At 40.0% G+C, this 16,735-nt stretch overlaps 1 protein-coding gene across 7 annotated transcripts in view; it reads right to left on the minus strand.

The window, feature by feature from the left end:
* BTRC (beta-transducin repeat containing E3 ubiquitin protein ligase) overlaps positions 1–16,735 on the minus strand; it is a 120,506-nt gene that overhangs the window by 52,314 nt on the left and 51,457 nt on the right. For all 7 annotated transcript variants that reach the window (XM_041415362.1, XM_041415361.1, XM_041415360.1 and 4 more), the window contains one exon: positions 7,006–7,095. In XM_041415362.1, the coding sequence (XP_041271296.1) occupies positions 7,006–7,095 (90 nt within the window). The remainder of the gene's footprint in view (positions 1–7,005; positions 7,096–16,735) is intronic.

Below are 16,735 nucleotides of genomic sequence, written 5' to 3' on the forward strand. Positions count from 1 at the left end.
CAGGTGACTACTTAAAAAGCTATGCTTCCCTTCATGTCTGCCACCATTTATCACCAAAGCTACCGATGACTTGGATTCTAAACCGTTTCACATTTCCAGCATGAAGGATCGTAAAGTACTTTGTAAATGCAAGTCTAGTTTGGTTGTAACACTTATCCTCACAAGCTTGATGTGATGGATCTGGAATGAAGACCTCAAGGCTGCAACTCTTTATGCAGAGTACCCATCACCAAGCCAGCAAACACACAGCAAGGAACTACAACATGTGATACTATACATAATATAGTCGCAGAGGAATTCTGACTAAAGATGCCAGGTCAAGTTCTAAAAGCCTTCTATTACATGTTTTCTGTCTGCACACTGAGAGGATTCCAGGATGATTTCATTTAGAAGAGACCCCTGGAGTTCTCCAGTTCAGCCTCCTGCCCAAAGCAGGGTGCTTTATGAGGTCAGATCAGGCAGCTCATGGCTTCACTCAGCCTGGTCTTGTAAGCCTCCAAGGATGGAGGCTGCAGAGCCTTCACAAGTAACCTGCTCCACCTTGACTGTCATCACCACAAGAAAATTCTTCCTTGAAACCACTCAAATATGAGATGGAGTTTCTAACATCTGTGGGGGGACCTTTCAGTATTTACTGAACTCAATCTCAAATGTAATGCAATTTGCTTTATCAAGATTCCAAACCATGGGGTCCAGAAAGTAGAAACATCTCCACTGAGTTGACCAAACTTTGAAAATGATTCTTCATATGAAGATTTTGCCTATCCCCTGCCTGACCATCCTTCCTGCAGAGCCTGGAGAACTGATCTCCCTAATACGCTTAAGAGACCCTCAGCTACAAAGCAATGTATGAGTTAGCTTTTATACTGCTATTTCTTCAAAATCTCTTGCATTTAAAAAAACCCCAAGTGTAATTCTTTTTCAATTTGTGGTTTCATTGACATGCGAAGTCATTTTGGGTGGCAAGAGAAGCAGAAATGACAACCACTCCACAATGTTTTTGTAACTGAAGACTAAAGAAGCCTGTTTACACATAGTTTAACACTCAAAAGAAACTCTGAACAGCTGAAATGCCTTATAAATAGCTCAGACCCAGAGGAAGTGCAAACGTCTGCATTGTGAATTGTAGATCTTAATTACAGACAATGGCTGGTACAGCAAGTAGCACAGAAAAAAAAAAGTGAAACAGTTGCACTGTTCATGGTTGGCAATAATTCTTCAGGAAAATATTTACTATCAATCAGTTATGAGAAAAGGGACTCTGCGCTCATAAAACAGCACGTTGCTTCTCATACCAGGACCATTTTGCTTCAGCATAATCTGAATTTAAACAGCTTGTTTCCTGCGGATATAATTTTGGAAATAAATAAAACAAGTCTATCAAAATCTGGAGAATGTGTATGGTGGGGTGGAGTGGGGGGAGCAGGAATATCACATTTCTTTCTCCATCATTTGCAAAGAGGTTATTAGACCAAGATGAAGCTATAGCATAAAGACTGTCTTGACCTAAAAAAAGACGAACTAGCAAGGAAGATGAAAGTAGTCATATTTGTGACAGGAAGATCATCATTAGGGCAAAGCTTTTAGATAAAACTCCGATGCCATTTTCTACTTTTGCTGTCTGAGAATTCTCTTTCAAAGCACCTTTTGCACGTTAAGCACTCCCAGCAATGTCCCTGCAATGCCTGCCATTCACACAATTCTCATTACAGAGAGAACACCTCCAACCGAAGGGCAAAATGACATGCTTACATCTCTATCAGCCAGTGGCTGAGGTAGTGTTTATCCAGTTTGCAACAACCTCAAACACTGCTGTCCCTCCCAGACAAAGGTATAGCCAAGACACAGCAGAGGATATTTTATTGAGGGATTTGGGGCTGGAAGCATGTCCACTGACAGTCCCTCTGCATCATGACACAGAAGCTAACATACTTTCTTATTAAAAGAGTAGAACAAATATCTGGAAACTGAATGTTGCTAGTCAAATAATATTTTTTTATGATTAAATTGCTCTAATTTCAATCTCAGGGACTGGAAAGGCTTCAAAAGCACTAGAAAACGATGCATTATCTGAAGATGTACTGACTCAGTGGTATATCACAGCAGAACTCTGAGCTGGTAGTGCTATTCATGCAAAGTAAATGCAGACACACACTCTGGAAAAAAAGAGCCATCAATCTGTGACATAAAGGGACTTGAGAGTACAAGAGGGACATCTTCAGATCAATTTGTCCTACTGCCAACTGGAACATCCAGCCTGGAACCCTAAACGCTTCTTTATTAAAGAGTGCTTGTGGCTGCTCCTTTAAATTCATATAAAAATTCCAGACTTAATGTTATTATTGTGCAGACTATGTTTGTTGTAAAAATTCAAAAGTAGCGATGCAGAAAGAACTGACAAAGGAAAGAAGATTTCAATTACCAGCTACTTCCACCACTCCTTGCTTTAGCTGAATCACCCTTGAGTGTAAATGTGTAGCTATAGCTAAATAATAAGATGCATCTTTGAAAGGAAATTTCACATAGCATGCTGGAAGTGCCAAGGCCTGTTCTGTGTTTCCAGAATTAAGCACAACAGAGCTCTGTCCCACCTTTGGAAGTATGATGAACAGCAAAGATTCCCTGAAAGACAGAAAATGCTTAAAAAACCCTGAGAAGTCCCTTAGTTTGCCAGGACCTCAAAAAGCAAGACCAGTTATTACTGGTAGGACCAGTTACGTGAGTAGTAACCAGTGGTCTGAAACAGAAGTCTGATTTTTCAAAGGTGGTATTTGTGACTATATTTTTCTTCTTCCAATTTTACTTAGATCAAGGTAGAGGCAGAGAACCTTTCCCAGCTGCTGCTGCTGAGTCCAGAACTAAGCAGAAACCTGGGGATGCCTCAAGCCATTTTGAAGGTGTCTCATCCGTGCTGTCTCTTGCACAGATGCCATAGGGTGCCTTTCTCTGGCACAAGTAGGAACGAATTCAAAGTGCAAAATGAAACTGAGAATGCTCCTTTGTACAGGAGATACAGATTAACTGGAACCAACTGCAGGAGTTAACAAACAGTAAGACCTATCTAATGAATGGAGGAAATGGGTATTGACTGCAGAACTCTGAGATCAGCTATACACCAATCTCCTGTTGGGAAAGAACAACTGGAATCAAAAGGGTATTTCTAGGATCCATGGTAATGCAAAATCTAACAAACTCGAAGCAGACAGCAAAACTCAGACCTAACACACCACATAAAGGTACGAAAAGGCAAGACTTCTGTTTGAAAACAGGACTGTATATAATCCATGCAAGCAAATACTCAGCCAAGGAGACTGGAGACACACCAGAGCATCCCTCACCACACGAACAGAAAGTGTGAAGGTCACCACAGAAAGATTTCCTGGGCACAGAACAGGAGAGAAACTTGTTTGCACACCCAGGAGCATCAGAAGAATCCTAGTGACATACCAGATGCCAGGGGACTTTTAACTATGTCCCTCTCTAATTGAGGATGAAGCACACACCAACACCATTATCTGCCTGAAGATACTGGCTTACAAAATATGGAACAAACAATAGGAACAGATGCTCATTTGGCCAGATTTCAATAAGCCTCATTAAAATCAAACACCCTGTCCTTGGAGCCCAGGTTCATGCTACATTTCTACCTTATTTAAGCACCTAGCACCAATTCCTGAGGAAGTTGTCCACCTGTGGTTGCACACCAGTAGTATCATTAAAAGAAACCCTCTTGCAGAGATTTTTTGGTATCTAAAGAAACAAAAAGAAGGAGTTTTTATATATATGCCTGTGTGAGTATACATACATATAAAAACACAACTGGACATTGCATTTCTTTTTAAAAGATGTTAGCTTGAATATACATCAGATTTGCTGATCACTCAAAGGCAATGAGCAAAATTATGCCAAAAATAACATAAAAACTCTGGCACATGCAAGAGAAATGACGTTACAGATCACAAACGTGAAATCTGTGCATCACAATGTATAATTTTTAATTTAAAATCCCAGCTATTCAGTCAAAACATGCACACACTTGAAATAATTTCTAATGGTCGTTTGCTTTTACACAAATATGTCCAAGTCCTGTCAATGGAGTTTCAGAGGACAAATACCAGAAAAGAAGGGCTAAGAACAAGACACAAAGATTAATCAGAATATTATATTCTACCTTAATTTTAAAATGTCTGAATAAAACCATTTAATTCATCGGTTTGCAAAAGGCACTGAGCACCTGGTTGCAGAGTCAGCATGACACTGTACACAAAACCAGACAGACAAGGTTTCCTAACAAATACAAAATTCCTTGAATGATCAAAATATTGTGGCTCTATGCTGCTTTCCACACCTGAATATGTGTATATGTTTTTCCCCCCAGCTATTTCAGGAAGAATGCCAGTTGTTAGGTTGGTAGTTTACACTGGATGTCCTGTACAGAAGCACTTGTTCACAAGAGAGTTTAAAAAATGGGCAGCGCTCCAGTCTGAGAGAAGATAGCTCAACATTGATATGTGTGGCCTCAAGGGTAACTGCATTTCATTCTTTGAACAAACTTTTAGAAATGTCAATGCACACAATCAGCAAATGCCATTAATACAGTCTTAACAGAGCACAATTATCTTTTCTGCAAGTAGGTGCAGAATCAGAAATTTCGTTTTCAGAAAAACCATTGTCTCTTGCAGACTGACTGACACATCTGACAAGCAGCTGATAATGCAGATGGCAGATCCCAGTCAGGGCTGATACTGCACTGCAGAATCAGAAAAAATAAATAATGATTTCCAAAGTAACCCCTTCTGCGTTTCACTGCAAGTTTAAGAAAAAAATTGAACCCCCTACATTTGGAAAAGTGCTGCAGATAACGAAAACTGCAGCACCTTCCAGCATTCACCTCCCTGACAAAACATTTTGAAGTCCAACGCTATAAAATACATCAATCATAGAGGATAAAACTTGCTGTGTGGATGTGGTAGGAGAAGGCCTCTGGACTCCATAAATCCCATTTAAGCCCTTCACCTAGGGAACATTTAAAAGTTGTGCCATTTGCCTATGCCATCACTGAACCATCTGCATTTAGATAGCTGGATTTATAAATGCTTTGAAACTTCTGGAATTTGAAAGACAAGCTTTCTTAGAACCAACTTAATTTGATTTGTAGATAGGAAGGCAAAGAAAAGAAGTTCAACAGCCAGGCAAGCTAGTACTAGAGGAATTATACCCCCAGAAAAGTCCTTATGGTTTTTTAGAGAAAAAATAATGTATATAGACACATGCATGTATGCATAAATATATGTATGTTTATATATGGTTTTCTATACATATATGATGGCAGACTGTCCAAGAGTATATATACACATATATTGCCCTACAGCACATAGAGACATGATACTTCAAAAACAAACACTCCTTTATCTCCAGGATGATGTGTCAAATTCATCCTCAATAGCATGAAACAAGTCTTGCTGTTCCTGCCTTGAGCCCTACCCACACCTCTCACCACAACATTTCACTCCTGAAAACATAACTTTTGGAGAGCTTATTAGGACATGAAGCTGTTAAAGTGTGTGATTTTATTTAAAAGAAGTACCACCTAAATTAGCAGCACTTCTTGCACACCCTTGCTCCTTAGTGAGGCAATCAGGTCAAACAGGACACTGTAGAGCAGATGGGTTGAGTGGGTTTATTCCATGAGCTTGCTGTGAGCTGCTTTATGGCACTGGAACAATGCTCTGTGATGAGACAACTCAGCCAGAGCTGTTCCTCTTAAAAGAGTTTCAACTAGTCTATATCATGAAGTACCTTAGGAAGCAGTGTGCAAGACCAGTCATGTTAAGAATGGAAGTGTTGGTATCAAACTTTGTACCAGGACTTTGTACCACAACTGGTAGCTTCTCTCAGAAGTGCTTCTCCAGTGGAAGGTAACTGGCATGTCAAGCACAGTTTATGAGTGCTAAGCCACCTGCAAGCACCACTACAAACTTCTATGGTAGCCAATTCCCTGACAAGAGTCAAAAGTAATGGGACATCCAAACTTCACCAGCAAAACCCCAGCAAAGATTTAGCTGGGAAATTATCTTAAAGGTCAGTACAAATGTGGCCCCTGAAGGGACAAGGCACCTTTAACAACCAACCAAAGTATGAAAGAAATGGACTTCAAGAAGATCAAGGAATAACAACTGAAAGAGAAAACAGGCTTTTGAGTGGTCAGGTTTGTGGTGACAGAGGAGCAACAAAATGCCAGCTGGTTTCAGTAACAGATGGCTGCATGCACTGATCTGTCCAGCATGCCCATTCTAAACTTCCTTTCAGTGGAAATACAAAGCTTACGCAAGACCAAATGCATCCTTCACGCAGCCTTTCTACACATCATCATGGTTCAAATGTACTCCATTTACAAACAGACCAAGCTGTACATTGTTTTACTCTAGTTACGCTGAATTCTAAGAAAAGAGGGTGGCTAATGGCACTTCGTCTTTTCCAATCACATCTACCTTAATTGTCAAGAAATTACTTTTCTATGACAGGCTAATAAATTCATTTCCTTACCATTCTGACTGTAATACCTCCCTTGTCCCTTTCCTTTAAGTACAGTGTTCACTGTGTTTTAATTGGAAAGTCTTTTTGCACCTTCCTCCTGGTAGCTAAGAAAGGGAACCATGATACACAGAGCTCTCATGCAATATTTCTAATATGTATCTGAACATTTGTCATTTGAAATTGCCAGAGCTAATTACATGGCCAGCATAGGTCATCTCACTAGAAAAGCCTATTACTTGTATGGCAGAATGAACCCTTCAATCCCACACTGGACTCAAGTAATCATTTCCAGCAGAGAAAAACAGCAGAACAGGATCCCACAGTAAAGGACAGCAAAGCCTACCAAAAATACTTACTCTTTGTTTAAATATTTTTTCCTAACTGTAATATTTAACAAGAACTTTTTGTTGACTAACAGTGAACAATTTGCTAAAAATTCCTCACAACCAAAGCTGTTCTCTTACTTACTTTGGCCACACAATTTTCAGTCTTCATAGCAGTGCTTCCTAGACATACTGTTTCCTGGTTTAAGCACAGTCTGGCACAGCTGTTGTAGGTCTGCAGAAAGATTAAAATGGTTATGAATATAAGAACACGATTTTCTTTCAGGCACCAAATTTTTGGCACAGGAACCTACATTAACTCCACTACTCTACTACATTTCCTTTTTCTAAGATGTAAATGTTTCAAACCAAAATAAACTATAGCAAAAGTCTACGTTCAGGGCATGCATGTCCTCTGAGAAGCCATGTACAATTTTACAGTACATAAATACAAAGATTTTTCTTCTCTGTTCCTTTGAAAATGGAAAAAAAAATCTCATCTCAGTTTTCATTCTTTCACAAAATGCTACATAATGGAACAATTAAAGCAAGGTGATTTCTACACACTAGTTATCAGAGAGTACATCAAATGTGAATAAACATCAGAATCTGACTTTATCAGGATATAAAATATAAAGTACATGGGACACAAGGAAGGTTATAATCACAGGGAGCAAATGCAGACCACATTTCATTGTTGTACTTAATCTTCTCAGTTATGTAAAGCTTTGAAATTTTTTTTCAAGTACAATGTCATTTTTCTTTAATGCTGTCTTGCCCAAGTAACCCTCAGTTGGGGCTACACACTTCAGTCTTTGCAGAACACATCACTTGTAGTCTCTCTCCCTTTTGAGGGAAGTGTATGAACAATACTTACAAAGTGGGCTTAAAATTATAATGTGGTTGACTTGGCTGTTTAAACTAGTATGCCTGAAGAACTCAGGAGCTTCTAACAGAGGCTCTTCTCCTCACACCCAGTACTTTTGCATCTAAGAGCTTCAGTATGGGATTAATACACCAGCCACCATTTACAGAAAAATGCTCCCATGCAAAAGTGGCAGCTCAAAAGCAAGCATCAGCTGGATTCGTTTCAAGAGTAGAAAGTGGACCACAGAGAAGATGTTGCCACCTCAAAAAGTTGTGTGGGGAAACCCCAAGGAAGATGCTGAAAAAGAATGAAATTAAACTTGTTACAAAGGCATTTTCAAGAGCACTAAGTAAAGCATTCATGATATTTTAAGACTGCCAGAAGACGCACAAAGATTTGCAGTGAGCTGCCTGTCAGTCATCTCCCTGTAATACTCACTGGAAATCTCTGGAGGTGTTTTTTTTAGGGCTTGCTATGATTTCCATTTGCTTGATTTGAAATGACTTCAACCCCAAACCTGCCATAGGTTACAAAACCTGTGGACAGCACTGGCATGATAAGGGCTCCTAAACTCCTCCCTCTGTCCCAAAGCTCCATCACCAGAGCCACATTCCCTCAGTGCCGAGAACCAAAAAACAATCTCCCTCTCTTGCCCCTGTGTAAAATGCTGTGTAAAATGCTGTCAGCAGCAACACAAAAACTGGGAGAGGAGCACATGGCAAAGGATGTCAGAGGCAAGAATGCAGAGAGATTAAAAGGGGTTTATGTTGAGGGATAGGAGGTGTGTCCACAAAGCCAGTGTTCCCAATAGCCCCCAGCTCAGGTAAGCACCAACTGCTGGGAACTGAGTGCTCACAATCAGTTTATAATATTTCCCTAAGTTCTTATGATCCTCATGAAACATTCCTTACTGCACACCATGGGAAATCAGTATACTGGCTTAGCTGGATCTGTACTGGATCAGCACAGTACAAACTTTCTTGGAGACATTAAGGAAATCACAGTCCTTTCCAGCTTACCTGTTTACAGAACCCCTTTAAAGTTCACCATGAAACAGAAACAAAAGAGAGCACAGAAGCCGTATTTTCTCCATTGCTTTAGTGTTCATGTTTTATTTCTCAGTGAGCTCTCTAACCAGAAAACAACCAGTGACAGGCAGGAATGCAGAATATTCTGGCTAAAGCAGTTCTCCTTACATGTCACAACATTGATATCTGCTTTGACTAGCAGCCAGCAAGCAATTTGTGTCTCTAGACCCAGAAGGAGAAACTGAAAAATTCAAACACACGAATTCTTTCAAGGTGCTGTGCAAATCAACAAAGTGGATCTTTCAGCAGGAGAGGCTCAGATTCAAACTGGATTAGGCCACAAGCAAACAGAAGTCTGATTGCCTCTTGCAAATATTTGCCAACATCATAAAACCATCACCTCAGTATGCATAAAACTTTCTCCTCAGAAGAAAGATCAGAATGGCATAAACTGCTATAAACTGGGGCTTAGATATAGCATCCCAGCTGATAGACAAAAAGTTGATACTATCTGCTTTGCACTGACATTCAGACAATACCATGCAAACTTCATTTTACAGGCATGGCATTAGTTAAATTCAACCAGATTGTGAAGGCGAAAAACCATGAAGAGTTGGTAAGATTCTTTGTTCAGTTTTCAGTGTAATGTAACCCATTTATTGTAAATCTGTGATTTTTTTCATTTGCAATTTAATTCCTAGAATTCCATATGCAGTATTTCTGCACAACTTGTCGGCTACATACTGTAAGTTTTATGAGGAGCCCTGATTGAGGAAATCTACTACTAACTCCACTTTGCAGATCAAAAGCTCAGCCACATAAACATCTACTGAAAGCAACAAGGAAGCCTGTGGCTCTGTGAACTGAACCATGAACTCAAATCTTGTCAGTCTTTTTCCTCCCAAGACAGGTATGCACAAACCTTGGTCGCATGCCAGCTTTTTAAAAGCTAGGCTTACAACAGGCTTTCTCCACATTTACAAATGGGAAAAAGCAGACAATCCAAACACAAAATGTGAAATACTAAATGCTAAACCTAGAGATGTCAGCATTTTCTGAGAATGAAAGAAGCTCACTATGCACTATTCAAAAGTTACATGCATGTCAGAATGCAAATACAAGTAATTATTCTAGTATATTGCTTAATTTTGATTACTTTCACCCACACATTACATCTCAGTGAGAACAGCACCAACTGAACTTCCAGCATAACTTGTTTGTCAAATCCCACAATACCAGGACTACTGACATTGACAGAACTAGTATAGCATAAATTTAAAGACAAAATAAAACACTTCTTCACACAGCTGGCAGTGAACTTCTGGCGCTTCCTGCCCCAGGACATTGTGCAGAGGAACATCATCAGAAGTGGAAAAAGAGACTAAAACTCATGGACAGCAGCTCCACAGATACTCGACACAGACACCTTCCAGACATCCCTGGTGCAACAGCAGTAGATGCTGCAGGGACAGGAGGGCAATGGAGCACCAAAAGAGGCCAGACTTCCTTGCTCCCATTCAACAGCACTTTCCACTGACAGTGCTGGAGTTGGCAGTGGATGAGCTGACTCCGAGTCTGACTGACCTGGGCATTCTCATGCTATCAATACCTCTTTCATGCCACCTTCCTCAGCATGAAAACATGACTGTTTCCCAACCTTTTCAACCATAGAAGGAGAGAAGAACATGCTTTTACTGTAAGAGCCAACTTCTACACAGTAATTTTACTACATAGGGATTATGTATGTGCGAAATTACCAGATGACCATTTAGTCCTTCAGCAGCTCTTTGTTTCTCAGTAGAAGTAAAAGGGAAAAAGAGAACATTAAGAAGAGTATCTATTGTAGATTCAACACATCAGGATGCATATTTGAGAATAAAACATAAAAAGACTCTTCAGTTTGACATACATTACTGTCTTTTCAAAGTTACAAAAGTTCTTATTTTCAAATTCTCACAGAAAAATGCCTTATTAGCCTTGTGGGATGAATAAAGAGGGCAAAGAAGATTCACACGCATGTTCCACAGTATGTTTTAAAGGGTTGAAAGCAAAACACAGAAAACCTAGTTCTCCCTTAAAATCCAGAGGAAAAAGTTGTAATGTCACTATACTTGATAGGTCTCAACAGAAAGGTACTGCCAATGTTACAAAGAAGCTGCATCTGGCTCATGAGGCCAGGTTGTAAGAAGCTTGGAGAATATATTGTCAGTGCAGTACTATATAGTAGTCTCCAAATGCTTTTTGGTAGTCTCCAAATGCTTTTTGCAGGCAGCAGTTACTGGCTACTGAGAGACACAAAATGGCTGCTGGACACAGAGATTTGGTTTCATCTGTATTGTCCATACACTAACAGTTATTGTGAATAGGTCCAGTGAACAGACTAGTGAATTCTGAAAGCAGAATTAATGTCATATCATCAAGTAATAATGCAGAGCCCTTTATGTTCGGTGAAACATTTGATGGTGTCTAATGCTACACTGCAACGTAAGAGCACCTCCTTCCATTTGTTCCAATGCCCATGAGAACATTGACTCACCTGGAAGAAAAGCAGGAAAATCAAAGCCAAAACAAAGCCTTAGAAAAGGCTATTTCTCAAGTTCGCCTTTAAAGCTTGACCCTTTTACATATCTCATCTAATCTGCACCAAAACTGTTCAAGTTTCTCCTCACCTTTCATCAAAATAAGAGGTTTCTTCATCAAGGAAAAGTATTCTGAAATGGCAGCCTGGTTCAATGCTACAGGCAGATAGCTTTGCGTTGGAGTGCTTTAATATGTTTTTATATTGCATATAAAGCATGCAAACATAAACCAGTTTGTTGAAAACTACCCTCTTTGTGGAAGCTGGCTGTAATTCTGAACAAGTTTTCAATTTTCACACTGCTGCTAGGGTAAAACATTTTAAAGAGTTTAATTTTTACAGTGGCTTCAATGACACAAGATTATCTAACAAAGTAATGGTTAATCAATAGAGGGTTTAGTTGTCAGGTGAAACATATAACACACTAAAAGGGATTGATTGCAAGACTCCTCCTTATTTACTAGAAGGTATATATTTAAAATGACACAAACTTGTTACCAAGCTGCATTCCTTTAACCTTGCAAAAGCCGTTTGAGAAGACTGTTAAGCAGCCCTATAGCCAAACAAGCTCTAATGAAAGAAAAAAAGAAACCTACAAATATATGGGAGCACCAAATCATGTCAGAAGCAGGGGAACCACAAAGCTGTATTCAGTCTCAGCCAAAGGCTTAAAATGCCACAGAGGCACTAGACTATGGTTCACTAAAGATAGAGCTGTATCTGATCTCATTCCGTAAGTGTCTTTGGTTACATTTTTCTTTTTAAAGAAAGTATGATCCTGCTCTTTGACACAAACACATAAACATTTCTACTCTTGTCTGTGCAGCTTTGGATGAACACTGAGCACCAGCCTGAAGCCTTGAACCCCAGGCAGAACTCCATGTATGTGCAGCTTTTCTACCAACTGAAATCCATTTCTTTGGCCATTCATTCCAAGAATCCCCAGTCCCTGAACAAAGCTCCACTTTTTAATAGAAGCTGCAACCCAGGAGTTCAATAAGATTTCCCCCCCAATAGTTAGTAATTACATGATTTATCAGAGAAAGATAACACTAATAAAAATGCAGCAAAAAGACAAAACCCATACCCTCCCTTCAAGTAATTTTCAGGGAAAAGATTATTAAACTGTTCTTTTTGAACAAGGGCTTTTGTAGCTAAGCACAAATTGCCAAACGGTTAGAAAAAAGTTATTAGACTCTGAAGAATTCAGCAGAAGTGGGAAGTTATATAAACAAATCACTCCAGCAGATTTGGAAAGATCGCTTTCATCTTATTTGGAGTCTTAGGAGACCTGTATTAATTACCCTTTAAAGGTCTTTCACATGGACTATTTAAAATAAATGCAATTTATTTATTTATTTCAAATGAGGTGCTTCTTCTGAAAGAATTAAGTAATCTTAACAAATTTAAAAACGTTTTTATAAACAGGTAATTAAAAAGCAGACTAGAATTAAGTCAAGCTGTAAGACATTACCCAGGATCCGCCTCGACTATTTTCTTAAGACGAAATTTTTGTTATCCCTAGCCCAGCCTTGGGAAGGATACTCTCCACAGAAAGTTGTAAGACAAAATAAAGACTAGCCAAACAAAAAACTAGATCATTTACAGGATTTTCCCTAAAGCACAGTTTGTCATATTGCAATTACACCTTGCTGACTCTGAAAGCCAGAGTCCTTAATATTGCCACTAGAGGGAAGACGTGTCTTAACACACGGCAATGGCAGTTGGGGAGTGGGTTTTCTTGAGCAATTACCATAACAAAGCTCCCTTGGCTGTGTGTACCTTCTAATTACTCAGTACAATTAAAATGACTTACCTAAAACAAACATGGAAAAAAAAAGGCCCCTAAAACAAAAAAAAACTCAACACAATGCAAACAAAAAGCTTTAGTCCAATATGCTTGTTACCTGAAATTACATTAAAGCTGAAGATTTTTTTAAACTCATCCATCACTGCACAAGGGGGAGAAACACAAAAAGGAGTGTGCCACAATGCCCAACACCACAGGGTTGTTCAGCTATGTAAAAGCATTAAAACAAACAAAAACAAAGAGCAAGGCAAACTAGATCTCTTGTTAAAGAAAAGAAGAGGGAAAAAAAAAAGAAAAAGAAAATGTGGTATTTAGCCATCTGGTAGCTGCTTGAAAACAAATTGTCCTCAGAAGAGCAGAAATACAGTATGTCTTCTCGCAGTTCACTGGCTTATGAATCAGACTACGTTTCAGTTTGTTTTTTTTTTAATACAGGCATGGTAATGTTAGACTTCTGTGCTGCTCCTTTCACTTCCCTCTTGTCCCACTGTGCAGATATAACCATGGTCATCCCAATCAGACCCGGTTGTTCTAACTTGGACGCATTATTCGCAGTCTTTCAAGATACATCTTGTTGGGCCCATTGTTCAAACCCCCCCCCCCAGGATTTTTTTCCCCCTTAACAGCTACTTGCTGATTTTTAAACCCTTAAATCTTTCATTTTATAAGGCGTATCATTAAGGGAAGATGGCAGCCAAGTGATTTTTCTTTCCATTGACAATTTGTGACATTTTTCCAGCAGCGTGCAAGGTGTTGAAAACCTGGCAGCTGTTACCTCCTGGGATGAAGATCCTTTTTTATCCTCCCTTGACAGTTTAACTCAATGGGTCAGCACCTTTAAAGACTGCAAAGTACCACTGAAGTGGATGGAGGCTTGAATTACTGCTCCCTCCCTAATCAATGTAAACCCTCACTGCAGGTGAAACTCTTAATCTATAGAGGTGCATGGGGGAGGAAAATGTAATGCCCTGAGCCAGATGGTTTTCATCTTGTTTTTTAAAGAAGAAAGGAACAAGCTAACAAGGGGACAGCTACTTTTGTTAGCTTCTTGGCCTCTCTCATGGCTTCGGATCCCCAGGGTTCCAGCCACACAAGAGAAAGAATACAGAAAAACATAAACACTTAAAGAAATATAACTAGGGGGTTGGCAACATGCTGCTTTCAAAGAGCTGGGAGCCCTGTTCAGCGCTTTATTTATCACTGCCCACGTTCTTCGGATGGTAAGTGGACACGGACACAAAGGGCAGGGGGGAGCAGACAACACTTGCAATTTACTCAATTACAGAGGAATGCAGCAATGCGGCGGGGTGACAGATTCCTATTAGCACTAATGCTGAAAGAGCCCAGTGGCCTTTCCGCCACGAGGCAGCATTCCCATTGTAACTTAGACTCCAGCACATCCCGCTTTGGCTAGCTTTTTAACGTGCACCAAGTGTCATAAAGGAATGGAAATTATTTTTTTTTTCCTTGTTGTTGTTTGAGAATAATGAGCAAAAAAACCCCAAAACTTTAAAAGAAAGAATAATCTTGCAAGTAAGGCTAAGGGTGTACCTCTAGCAATTTCAGGGGGCTTTTCAATGAGCAACTCCTTATTACCAAGTGTTGTGTAAAAGATGAGGCAACCAGGATAACTTTATAGACTAGGACTGCCCTCAGACAGCTCTCCATCAGAAGGCAAATCTGAAGTGCAGTGTCTTCCCCAAAGAGATGGAGTGAGATGAAGGACCCTCTCTTCCTCCACACCATGCAACTTTCCTCATCATTCAAGAAGAGATCTTCAATCTTGCATGGCAGAAACACTTTTGCAGGAGAGAAACAGACATGGAGAGGAGCCCTAAGCAGTGGGATGAGGCTGCCAACTGAAAGTAAACCACTAACAACTGCTACTTCTTGTTTTCCCTTTGCTCTACCTTCTTCAGCCACTTTCTGCTTCTCACGGTTTTCTTGAGTACTGGCTTTAAACTCTTAAGATCAGACTGTGCCTATTTTAACTTTGAAATAGTGCCCAGAGACTGTTTTAGGTGCTAAGTGTAATTTTAGAAAATTATCTCAAGTCTGTAAGAGTGAATTGAGGTAATATTCTATGCCAAAACCATAAAAGGGAGAATTCTTGAAAATGCTAAGGGGATTGTCTGAATGGGGTAACAGACAGGGATTTTTTCCCCCGGACTTCCATCTGGAAGCTTGCAGAAAGACAGCAGAGTCCAAAGTGAGGTTTGCAGGAGGTACACTGTGGCAGCCTTGCTGCTGCCAGCTTTTCCCCACAAGGCACCTTCGCCCACAGATGAACCACAGCAGCAAAAGGCACTTCATTATTGCTGCAGTGAAGAGAAGGGAGGGAGGGTTTTAAACAACCAGCATTGTGCCCGTCTTCTTTAAAAACCAGTAGGGTAATCAAGTTCAGGGCAGCCCTGGACAGCTGCCCTGTGACCTACTCGTGTTGACCCCCACTATTCATCACTTTCCTTAGGACTATGAGGGCAAGCTCCCGGGGAGTGACCACCACAATAGACAGATACGAGCCAACAATAATACGGTTCCTGCAAAAAAAACAGATGGCACTGCAATAAATTTACAAATCTGCATTCATGGCTCTGTTAAAAACACCCAGAAGCTAAAAGGCTGGAGGGGCCCCCAGAGAGTTTCCCCTTCCCAGTTTCTAAAGGCCGGCTCTCTGCCCAAGACTATTGAGCTCATGTTCTTCATAAATGAAGGATGGAGACATAGCCCTTAAAATAACAAATGGCTGACCTAATCAATCTAGTGTTTGGGTCTAACACTAAATGATAGGCACTGAAAACTAATTATGTTTTTTGGCAAGGAAGCTGAATTAAAATGGAAACACACAGGTTAAAAATGCACTGAAGCATTTGCGAGTCCCTTTGAAAGGGCAGCACACACACACGCTCACATGCAGGGCTTGAAACAGGAACCTGATTCAATAACTCATGCATTTATTTTTAAAATGAATCAGATTAGTCCCATGTGTGACCTGCCGGTCCATCTGTATGAGCTGGACTTAATGGGCACTCTTCTCACGCTTACTTCAGTTTGAAGTATGAGAGAGATAAATTTAGTTTAATTTTCAACAGATCAAGCTATCCATTTTCCAAATGGACCATCTGGATCAGCCTATTAAAATTAATTTATAACTTTGCAGTGTGAAAATTCGTTTGTTAGCTTAAATAAAGTTGCCAAAAACTTTTGCCACTTGTCATTGTTTTTTTCTGGTCTGTTTTCATACTGTGATTTTCAGTTTATCCCTTCAAAATTTAATTTTGTCAGATCAAGCACTCAACGAAAACTGAACGTCTGCATCCATATTCCAAAGTCTGTCACAGCTTAGACCTTTTCACTGTTCCAGCAAACAGTGTCAAGTTCATTGCCTTCTTCTGTTTCCCCGTGCTAATCTCCGTGTCTTCTCTCCCTTGCTGCCCTCACATGCACCCAACAGTAGCTGTGCCCTCCACTTCCAGCAATTCAAGGATACAGCCCCACTTGTTGAGGCTTCTGAAGACACCCTTCTCCACAAACCAACAAAATGACATTTCTCTTACTAAGAGTTCCACAGCACTGAGCAATGGGTATCTT

This window comes from Onychostruthus taczanowskii, unplaced genomic scaffold (assembly GCF_017590055.1).
Source record: "Onychostruthus taczanowskii isolate IOZ18803 unplaced genomic scaffold, ASM1759005v1 scaffold5, whole genome shotgun sequence".
In the NCBI taxonomy this organism is placed as follows: Eukaryota; Metazoa; Chordata; class Aves; order Passeriformes; family Passeridae; genus Onychostruthus; species Onychostruthus taczanowskii.